The sequence below is a fragment of the Serinus canaria genome, chromosome 8 (assembly GCF_022539315.1).
Source record: "Serinus canaria isolate serCan28SL12 chromosome 8, serCan2020, whole genome shotgun sequence".
Taxonomy (NCBI): Eukaryota; Metazoa; Chordata; class Aves; order Passeriformes; family Fringillidae; genus Serinus; species Serinus canaria.
In genome coordinates this window covers 27,533,366-27,544,103 of record NC_066322.1, presented here as the reverse complement: position 1 = coordinate 27,544,103, position 10,738 = coordinate 27,533,366, and the positions used below count along the sequence as shown (strand labels likewise).

Sequence of the window (10,738 nt, the reverse complement as noted above, 5' to 3'; positions counted from 1 at the left end):
GCGCTGCCGGGGCCGTGAGGGGGCCGGTTGCCATGTCGACCCGCCCCGCCCTCCGCGCGCCCCTCGCGGGCCGGCAGTTCCCGCCTCTCTGGCGTGGGCGGACGCCCTCCGCATTGGCTGGATGCTGCAGGGCGGGCACGTTCCCCATTGGTCGAGCGCTGCGGGGCGCGGCGGCGGCGGGGGCGCTGATTGGCGGCCGGGCGCGCAGGGGCCCGGTGCTCGATCAGCATGGCGGCGCCGGCGCGGCGGAGCGTCGTGTTCGTGACAGGCAACGCCAAGAAACTGGAGGAGGTGAGGGCGGCGGGAGCGGGCTGGACCCGCGGGTTTGCCTCTGTCCCTCCCTCCTCTGTCACCCCTTTCTCCCTGCGCAGGTCACGCAGATCCTCGGGGACTCTTCTCCCTACACGCTGGTGGCGAAGAAAATTGACCGTAAGTTGCTGGCAGGGCCTGGCGGAGTGCGGCGGCTCGGCCCGGCCCCGCCGTGTGTGCTCAGCACCGCTCCGTCCCCGTGTCCGCAGTGCCCGAGTACCAGGGGGAGCCAGACGAGATCTCGGTGCAGAAGTGCCGCGAAGCCGCCCGGCAGGTCACTCGCTCCTTCCCCTTTCCCGGCGGGATGGGCGTGGAGGGACCCAAGGCAGGGACACTGAAGGATCCAAAGCGGCCCCGCTGCTCTCCCATCACTCGGCTGTGCTGGTTTTTGCTGTGTGCTCTAGCAGCGGGAGGTCACAGAAGCTCCTAAAGAATTTGATGATGTCTGCTGTACATTCCGGAGCTGGCTCTGGGATGGGTGTCCTGCAGGCGTGCCTCTGGAACACAGGCTTTCCCTTTTCTTGTCCTCCAGGATGGCAGGGAGTGTTCGGCTCTGCTTGTTTTTCTCCATGTGAAACCTTCCCTGCTGTTCTTCAGCCTCTCTGGCCTGCCTGGGGGGAGTTTGGGTTTGATTGTGTCTGTCTGGTGTGTGTTGCCTTTGAGGTCGAGTGGAAACGTGAGGATGGGCTGGAGCCAGGGAATGGGTTTGGAGGCAGTGCCTTCCTTTAGGTCTGATGTTCTTCTCTTGGGCTGTCACTGTAGGTTCAGGGACCTGTTATAGTAGAGGACACCTGCTTGTGCTTCAATGCCCTGGGGGGGCTCCCAGGACCCTACATGTAAGTGGCTGTTTCTCCTTTCATGTGCCAGGGTTAGGGGCACAGGCTGGCAGGGTGGGCTCCACACTCCAGGAGCACTGGGGTCAGGGAGGTGATGGCTGTGCCCTGCCCTTCATCCTGCACCCCAAGGGCTGCACCGAGCTCCTTGAGCCCTGTGGTATGTCATGGAACAGGGATGGACAGACAGACCTGGGCTCTTGGCTCTGGTTTTTAATCTGTGGTGCCTGCTCTGGCAGCTTGGGAAGCTATCCAAAGAACAGTAAAGGCACCAAGCAGGACTCTGCCATGAGTGCCCCATAGGTTCTCGTAGGGACAGCTTTAATCCAGAAGATAACAAAGTTATTATGTATTTATATACACAATAACTAGGATACAGTAGATTAAATACCCCATTGCTGTTTCACTGTGTCCCCTTCAGCTTAAGAGGTAAGTCTGTCCTTCCTGGTAAGTAGTCCAGAATGAGTGATCTTAGAGCACACAGAGGGATTCAAAGGCCTGTGAGAATGTAAGTAATCATGTACAAGGATGTCTGTATTGCTGAGATATAATTGCAAAATTTGATCTTCTCTCTTTCCTTCCTTTTCAGAAAATGGTTCCTGGAGAAACTCAAGCCAGAAGGTACTGCCCTCATGTCACTGCTCTGTGTGTGACCCACTTTTTTGCCTCTGAAGTGGCTCCCTGCCCATGCTGGGGGATCCAGCAGGTTCCTCCAGCCTGTTCTGTGCCCTCCTTCCCAGGATGTTGTTTTTCTCAGTAGCTCCATCCCTGCATTCCCAAACTCCTGCCTCTGCAGGCTGGTGGCAGGGCTCATGGGAGCATCTTATTTGTCCTCAGTGTGACCTGGAAGATGTCTTGCTCCCTGTGGCTTCAGGGCAAGCCCTCTCCACTAACACTCCCCTCCCCTGCTGTGCCTTGACCCTGCAGTTCCGAGTGTAACTGCAAATCCTGTGCTAGTCTTGTTAACATGAGCACTAATCACTTTCAAGCATCAGGGGCTTTAGTTATGCTGGGTTGCTTCTCTCCCAGCTTCATAGCAGGGCTCTGGAGATGACATGTGAGCTCTGGCCTCAGTCACAGCAGGGATCCTGCCAAGAACACGCTGGTGCCTGAGCTCTGTCACCTCCCGTGGTGCTTGGGAATGCCATGTGGAACACATCCGTGCCTGAGTGGCTGTGCTATGCTCCCAGGGAGCAGCAGGCACTGCAGGCTCCCTTCTGTGTCCCCCAGGGCTGTACAAGCTGCTGGCTGGCTTTGAGGACAAGTCTGCCTACGCGCTCTGCACCTTCGCCTTCAGCAGCGGCAACCCCGAGGAGCCCGTGAGGCTCTTCAAAGGCCAGACCCACGTAGGTGCTGTGTGCTGGGAGGAGGGCTCTGCTGCCACTGTCACAGCAGCACTGCCCCTGCTGGGGACACCTGTAGTGGCCTCTGGGTGGCTGGATGTTGGGAGCAGGCTCAGGGATGTGGGCGCTGGGGGTGCAGCCCTTTGTTCGGTGGTGCTCACTGAACGTTACCTCAGTCTGCTCAGCCCCATTTCCCTCTGTATTCAATTCTCCCTCTGTATAACAGTTCTTAGCTCTGGTGTTTGGAGAGGTCAAAGCACTGTCACCATAGGGCAGCATGAGTTTGGAGTTGGTGACTTTGGTCACACCCTGGGGAAGGGACAGCACCTGCAGGGCTTGTGGTGGCTGCAGTGGGAGCTATGGCTGTGTGTCTCTGTGTTTGAGATGTAACTGCAAGGGAAGTGCAGTCTTTAAGGGGTTTTTTATGCTTTTATTGTGTTAATTTAAAGTTTTTACTGTGCTTTTTCATGGCAGGGAGTGATAGTAGAGCCCAGGGGCCCTCGGGATTTTGGCTGGGATCCCTGCTTTCAGCCAAATGGCTACAACCAGACGTAAGTGCTGTTTTACCTACAGCTCTTTGTGTAAGGCAAACCTTGGTCAAGGGTGTCCAGGGGAACTTGCTGGTAAGGAGGGGCATCACGGGGACACGTCCTTCTGGATCAGAACACGGTGGGTGATGGGAAACCCCCAGATCAGGGGTTGTGTCACTACAGATGCCCCCCTGAGCCAAGCAGGGAGGCACAGGGGATGCTCCAGGGATGTGCTGTAGTGTCCCTGCTACTGACACTTGCTTCTGTCCCCTGCAGCTACGCTGAAATGCCCAAGGTAGTGAAGAACTCCATCTCACACCGGTACAGGGCACTGAGCGAGCTCTCAGCCTTCTTTCTTCAGAGCGACTCGTCAGAACCCCGCCCCGCTCCCAGCTAGCGCCGAGGGAGCTCGCACAGCCACACAGGATTCCCGGGGTTGGGAAGGATCTCTGGAGATCCCCGTGTCCGAGCCCTGCCCAGGCAGGAGGGAGTGCATGTCACACTCAGCGCCGCAGCCTCCCTCTGCTGCGGGCTGCTATTAAAGCTGCTCCTTTGGAACCCACCGCTGCCTCGCTCTCCGTTCTTTTTGTTGCTTCAGCAGAGCCCAGCCGGGTGTGCGCTGTTAAAGCTGCGCACTTGTAATTCGGGGGTGGCTTCGGACCGGAGCCGGCACCGGCAGCGGGCGGGGGCGCGCCGGGGCCGCTGCGCGGTGGAGCGCAGAGCCGCGAGCCAATGGGGGACGGCCTGGGCTGAGGCAGCCAATGGGGAACGGCCGGGGCGGAGCCGCCGGCCAATGGGGAGCGGCCGAGGCGGAGACAGCCAATAGGGAGCGGCGGGCGCGCCGCGCAGACGGAAGTGGTCAGCGCAGCGGCCACGTGGGGTGGCGGCGCGGCGGCGGCGGGAGCGGGGCCCGGCCCGGCCCGACCCGACCCGGCCCGGCCATGGAGCTGCTGCCCCGCAGCCCCGCCGAGTTCGGCTCTGCTCGCTACTGGGATCGCTTCTTCCGGCAGCGCGGGCAGCGGCCCTTCGAGTGGTACGGGGCCTTCCCGGAGCTCTGCCCCGTTCTGCACAAGTATGTGCGGCCCCGCGACAAGGTGAGCCCCGGCTGGTACGAGCGCTGTGTCCCCTCCGCGCTCCTCCTGGGCGGTGAGCTCTGAGGTGATTTTGCCTGCAGAAGAGGAGGCTGAGAACTGACCTTATCGCTCTCTACAGCTCCCCGAACGGAGCTTGTAGCCAGCTGGGGGTCGGCTTCTTCTCCCGGGCAGCCAGCAACAGGATGAAAGAGCATAGTCTTGAGCTGCGCCAGGGAAGGTTTAGGGTGGACATTCGAAGGATGAATTTCTTCAGAGAAAGGGCGCTTAGACATTGGAATGGACTAGAGGGAGGTGGTGAAGTCACTGTCCCTGGAGATGTTTAAGGAAAAACGGGATGTGGCACTCAGTACTGTGGTCTGATTGGCACGGTGCTATTTGGTCATAGCTTACACTCCACGTTCTCAGTGGTCTTTTCCAGTCTAGTTGGTTCTGTGTGCAAGGACTGACACAGATGATGTGAAGCCCCCAGTGTGCCTTAGCAAAAGGACAGGAGAGACCCCTGGGTGGTCCTGGTCCGGGCAGCTCTGGGGGTTAAAACTCCGGGATCATTCTCAAAAAACATGCAGCAGACACATCACTTCTCTGCCCATGGGACTGTTCCCTGTGGACATGTTATCTTGGGACATGGAGAGTGAGTTTGCAGGCCCAGAGGGGGTGGTTTTCACAGAGGGCTCCCAGACACATCTGGTATTTGCTCCTAAAATGGGGGAGGGGGTGGTATTTCCAGGGTGTTGTCACCCTCTCACTGCTCTGTGCTGCTGCCCAGGTTCTCGTGGTGGGCTGTGGGAACTCGGAGCTGAGCGAGCAGATGTACGACGTGGGCATGTGCCAGGACATCGTCAACATCGACGTCAGCGACGCCGCCGTGCGCCAGATGCGGGAACGCAGCGCGAGCAGCCGGCCCAGGATGAGCTACCTGCTGATGGACATGCTCCACATGGACTTCCCTGATGCCCATTTCCAAGTGGTCCTGGACAAAGGCACGCTGGATGCCCTCCTGACCGATGAGGAGGAGGCCACTTTAGCCAAGGTGGACCAGATGTTTGCTGAGATCAGCCGGGTGCTGCAGGTGGGAGGGCGCTACCTCTGCGTCTCCTTGGCTCAAGCCCATGTGCTGAAGAAAGCTGTGGAATACTTCTCCCAGGAAGGCTGGGTGGTGCGTGTCCACCAGGTGGCCAGCAGTGGGGACAAGCAGCAGTTTGTGCTGCCGGTCTTCGTGTATGTGATGACAAAGTTCAGGAAGGTGCCCGGCTCAGCAGCACAGATCCTGGAGATCTGCCCCGAGGAGCAGGACAGGCCGATGCGCATGGAGAGCGCAGAGCGGCTGGTGGCAGCAGTGAAGGACAGGCAGCATTATGCCCTGCTCTGCAGCCAGATCAGCAAAACCCCCTGCAGGGAACAGGTTTCCTTGGATCTGTGTGACAGAGAGAGCGGGAAGCCTCGCTACACGCTGCACGTGGTGGACAGCCCCTCGGTGAAACCTTCCCGGGACAATCACTTTGCCATCTTCATCAGTGAGTACAGCCTGTGCAGGCTGCAGTCAGGTGCTTGCCCTGGCCAGGAGCTGCAAAACAGCCAGCCCTTCAGGGCCTGTTGAATTTGGGGCTGGAGAGGGAAATAACCCCCCTGTGTGGGGTTGGGCTGATGTTTTAGTCTCGGCTTTGCAGTGGGGTGTGTGTTTTCCTGGTGGTGCAAGCAGAGATCTGGCACAGAGGAGCTTGTTGGGCACAGGGACACTGCCTGCCCTGCCTTCAAGGTGGTGATTCCTGCCTGAATGCTGGTGACAGCCAAGTCAGCACCTTGGAGCCAGGAAGGCATCGCTGCTCTCTGTGGATGTCCTGGCTTGCAGGGCCAGAGTGCTGGGACTGCACTCACTGAGATGTGTCAGCCTCTGCCAGCAGCAGTTCCCTCCCTGCATGCCTGCAAAGCTCCCACAGCCTGGAGACAGGTCAGGAGCCTGTTGGACGCCCCCCACCTTCTAACGAGATGTGGCTTTTCCAGCTTCTTGCACAAGCCTGCCCAAAACAGGGGAGATCCTGTCTCTCCTGATGATCACAGTGCACGGCTCTAGCCAGGCAGTACTACCTCCCTAAAATGGCTTGCCATTCCCTGTGGCTGGAGGGCCAGGAGCAGCCCAGGCTGATGGCAGCCCCTTCTGCAGTCCCACAGGGCAGGGAGACCGAGTGGCTCTTTGGGACGGAGGAAGGGCGGCGGCAGCTGGCGGCCAGCGCGGGCTTTGGGCGCCTGCTGACGGTGGCGCTGCACAGGGAGCAGCTCTACGAGGGCATGGCTGCCATCCAGGCTGAGCTCTCAGGGAAGGTGATGGAGCTGGCCCCGCCGGGCCTCCCCGCCCGGCAGCAGGTGAGCCCCCTCTGCCCGGCCCTCTGGCTGGGCTTCCCAAAACAGGGCCAGGCTGGGTCTGCCAGCATGGAAACCCTCTTCTTCAAGGGAGACCGAGCTGCAAGGCGTGAGCTGGATGCCTTGGTGGGCAGGAGATGGGCCTCCAGTACAACTTCTCTTGGCTTTCCCTCCAGCTGTCTGTCTGTGCTTGGAGGCAGGATTTGAGGTGCTTGTGTGGTAGGATTCAGTACAAAGTCCTTGCCCTCCAAAACGCAGCATTCCAAGAAAAGCAGAGATCCAGAAACCCTAAAATCATCCAGCTCCCTGTCTTAGTCCTGGCTTTAACTTCTCTTCCTTATGTCTTCTAATTCCTGCCCCAGCTCCACACATCTGAGTTTGTGCAAAAAATCTCACTGTGTTTGCTCCCTGTGTTGGGAGTGAATCTAGTGCAGATCCCCAGCTCTCCTGTGGCATCCCGCTGCTCCTCTATTGTCTGCTTCATCCTGGCTCAGTCAGGACAGTGGGAAAGCCAAGCCCAGCAGCCCCTGTCCTCCCTGCAGGTGCCCTTCCTGTCTGTGGGAGGGGACATCGGGGTGCGGGCGGTGCGGCACCGTGGCAGCAGCCCCCTGAGCGGGGACTTCGTCGTGGAGGACGTGAAGGGAGATGGCACCTGCTACTTCCGCCGCCTCATCTTCCTCCAGAACAGGAACGTGGTGCAGTCTGAGGCTCGGCTCTTGGCTCCCACACCTCTCCCAGGTACACGGGGCAGGGGCCAAGGCTGATTTTTGAGGGTGACAGAAAGTGAGAGCAATACAGGACGAAGGTAGAAGTCCTGCTGGGACCTGCCTGTCATGCCTCAGAGCAGCCCTGGGAGTGTTTTTACACCATGGGTAGGACAGGGCTGGGGTGGCTAATTCCCAGAAAGCACCTCCATCTCCCCCCTTGCCTTACTGGTTGGTATCTGCTGTTACTCAGGCCAGAAGAAGAGGAAGAAGGACAAGAAAAAACCCAGCCCCACAGAGGCACCTGGAGCCATCGACAAGAGCTACCTGTGCTGTGAGCACCACAAGGCCATGGTTGCGGGGCTCTGCCTGCTGGGGGGCCCCGGCGCCCTCCCAGGTGACGAGGCCAGCAGTGGGAGGCTGTGCTGGGGCAGGTGTCCCCACACCACAGCCCCTTGGGGAAAGGCTCTTTTGGCCAAGGTGCCCCGTGCACCACTCCCAAAGCAGTTTGGGGTGGGATGAGCAGTGGGATTATGGCATCCTGGCGGCTCACTGGGTGCTCTTGGTTGGCAGGAGAGCTGGCAGTGCTGGTGGTGGGGCTCGGCGGGGGCAGCCTGCCCCTCTTTGTCCACGATTACTTCTCGCAGGCCCGCGTGGCCGTGGTGGAGATCGATCCCTCCATGCTGGAAGTGGCCACGCGCTGGTTCGGTTTCTCCCAGGGTGACCGCATGCAGGTGCACGTCTCCGATGGCCTGGACTACGTGGCCAAGCTGGCAGCTGAAGGTACCATCTCTGAGGGCATTTCAGGTGTCCAATCGAGCCCAGTGGGTGCCATGCTGGGTAGAAGAGTCCTAGGCTGTTGTCACCACCTGCTTCCCCTTCCTGCCCATCTCTTGCCGTGTGTCACAATCTCCAGCCTCACCAGGTCTCTGCAGCTCACAGCCTGTCCTTGTCAGCCTCTGTAGAGGTTGTTGCCTCCCCCTTACAAGCACCAAGGGCTTGTAAAGAGAAACCCCAGCAGAGAAGTCACTCATAACATGGCAGAAGGGGTGTCTTGACCATCCCATTTTTGGCCTTCCCGTGTGTGTAGCTCACCTCTTTCCCATAGGATAACAACTGTCTGTGCTTTTTCCTGCAGCACCAGCCCAGTATGATGCCATCATGTTTGATGTGGACAGCAAAGACCTCACGGTGGGGATGAGCTGCCCGCCCCCAGCCTTTGTGGAGAAGGCCTTTCTGCAGAAAGTTAAAACCATCCTCAAGCCAGAAGGTAGGAGGGGAGATGTGGTCATGGCCCTGTGGCCAGGCTGGCCGGTTCTGTGTGGAGTTGGGGCTGTGCCACCGTTTCTCATCCTGGAGAATACTGGCTACAGCCAGGATTGCTGCATGGCATCCCCTTCTGGCACGTCCTGCATCTGGGTGTTTCAGTGGGCACTGTGACAGCAGGATGGAGTGGGTGGCCTGAGACAGGCTGAGACATCCCAGGGGGCCAGCAGAGTTTTCTAGAAGCAGAAGGTGTAGGCAATACCTGAGGACAGATCTTGTGGCCACCTGGGTGGCAGCAGGGATGTGGAGCGGGGTCAGGGGCACCGGGGGGACGCTGGTGAGGGAGAGGTTTTCACCAGGGTGCCACAGGGTGGCAGGGAGCAGGGGTGTGTCACCAATTGTTGCGGTGTTGTAAGGGTCCCCAGGACAAGGGGAGAGATGAGAATCTGGCTCCAAGTTCTAGAAGGCTGATTTGATATGATATGATAGATATGATATGAAATTATATTATATGAAATGATATACTGAAACTATACTGAAGAAAGAGAAAGGAGACATCAGAAGGCTAGACAAGAATGATAATAAAAACCCATGACTGGCCAGAGAGTCTGACACAGCTGGCCGGGATTGGTCATTAATTAAAAACAATTCACATGGAACCAATCAAAGCTGCACCTGTTGGTAAACAACCTCCAGACCACATTCCAAGCAATCAGATAAATTTTCTTTACAATTCTTTCCTGAGGGTTCTCACCTCCTCAGGAGAAAAATCCTGGCCAAGGGATTTTTCAGAGCATATGACAGTGACAGCGGGGTGCGCAGGCCGCTCTGAGCTCCCTCCCTCTCGCCCTGCTGCAGGAGTCTTCGTGCTCAACCTGGTGTGCCGTGACCCCCGGCTGAAGGAGTCGGTGCTGGCCGCCCTCAGGGCCGTCTTCCCGCTGCTCTACGCGCGCCGCATCCATGGCGAGCTCAACGAGATCCTGCTGTGCCAGGCGGGCCCTGCGGGCCGGCGCGGCCCGGCCGAGCTGGGGGCGCGGGCGCGGGCGCTGGAGGGGGCCCTGCGGCAGCCAGGCCGGCCCTGGGACAGCTCCTACGCGCTGGCAGACATGCTGCAGGCCGTGCTCATCCTCTGAGGGGGCTCTGCTGCTGCTGCTCTGGCGCCACGGGCCTCCTGTGGGCCCGCAGCAGGGCTGGCGCTGCTGCCCGATGCAGGCCTGGGCCTGCTGGCACGGGGAGGAGCTGCCTGAGGAATGGCTCCAGCAGCGTGCAGGGCTGTGCTGCCCGAGGGGTCAGGAAGGTGCTGTAGGACCGGCAGGACTGTGGGTTTGGGTCTATCCTTGTTGCTTTCCCACCATGGGAAGAGCATCCCTCCGAGGCTCCTTGCTCTTCAGCACAGCTCCTGTCGTTCTGAGGGCGCCTCTCCCTCGGTCTCCAGCGTTCCTGGTGTCTCTGCAGAGCCCCAGGCCTGCTCCAAGGCTGCTTGTGGATGTGTGTGGGTGGGCTGTGAGCTGGGAGAATAAAATGCTCAGGGGTGCTCTGAGGCCTGCAGTGCTTTGCTATTTCAGGCTTATTTCTGAAGCACCAACACCCCCGGGAAAACTACAGTCACCTCTGCACTTCAAAGGCATGTCCTGGGAGCAGGCAGCTGCCCCTTGAACCCCACTGCACCCTCACCACTCACCCTCCCCAAGCTGCATCCCAGTACATTCCCCCTTCTGAATCTCTCCAGCCATCACCACTGAGCTGAAACCCCCGAGCTCAGACCCCTTCTGCCCCAGGGCCACCAGGGACCCAGCCCTGGGCTCAGGCTCCTGGCCACACCATCCCACTCACCCAGCTGGTGCAGGTCAGCCTTCCTGCAGGACAAAAGGACAGCCAGAAAACACCCACTGGGGTGCTCTCACAGCACCTCAATCCTGCCCAGGCAGCTCAGTCAAGAGCTGGCCTGTGCAATGCCCTGTGCAGGCTGACCTGGAACAGAGACTGGACAGAGCTAAAGAATAAAGTAGGGAATTATTAGGAGGCCTCAGTGGATGCACCTTGGGCAGCACAAGAGCCCAGCCAGGGCTACACCCCAGGTGAACCCAAAATGGTCACAAAAAAACACAACCAGTCATGAGGTCTCTCACTTTTTTAAGTTCTGCTCCATTTGCATATTGGAGTTAATTGTCTATTTACAGCTCCAGCCCATGCAGTCCCATTCTATTTGTTTTTCTCTCTTCAGCCCACACTGTTTGTGCTCTTGGGGTGAGATTTGGGTCATTGGTCCTTGGTGCCCAGCTGGAGCAGGAATTGTTTTGT

General features: G+C 58.9%; 2 protein-coding genes across 3 annotated transcripts; both read left to right on the top strand.

The window, feature by feature from the left end:
- Window positions 1-131: 131 nt before the first annotated feature.
- ITPA (inosine triphosphatase) lies at window positions 132-3,577 on the top strand. 2 transcript variants are annotated; one of them, XM_050977158.1, is made up of 8 exons: window positions 132-291; window positions 372-429; window positions 519-583; window positions 1,072-1,145; window positions 1,732-1,763; window positions 2,373-2,488; window positions 2,960-3,036; window positions 3,292-3,577. In XM_050977158.1, the coding sequence occupies exons 1-8, from the start codon at window positions 229-231 to the stop codon at window positions 3,410-3,412; spliced, it is 606 nt and encodes a 201-aa protein (XP_050833115.1). In that variant the 5' UTR covers window positions 132-228; the 3' UTR covers window positions 3,413-3,577. The 2 variants fall into 2 exon arrangements, with proteins under 2 accessions (XP_050833115.1, XP_050833114.1); XM_050977157.1 differs by having other exon boundaries at window positions 519-634.
- Window positions 3,578-3,909: 332 nt separating this feature from the next.
- On the top strand, window positions 3,910-9,985 carry METTL13 (methyltransferase 13, eEF1A lysine and N-terminal methyltransferase). The gene is made up of 8 exons (XM_018923495.3): window positions 3,910-4,109; window positions 4,876-5,623; window positions 6,271-6,470; window positions 7,010-7,205; window positions 7,425-7,568; window positions 7,745-7,954; window positions 8,310-8,441; window positions 9,296-9,985. The coding sequence occupies exons 1-8, from the start codon at window positions 3,957-3,959 to the stop codon at window positions 9,568-9,570; spliced, it is 2,058 nt and encodes a 685-aa protein (XP_018779040.1). The 5' UTR covers window positions 3,910-3,956; the 3' UTR covers window positions 9,571-9,985.
- Window positions 9,986-10,738: the final 753 nt, after the last annotated feature.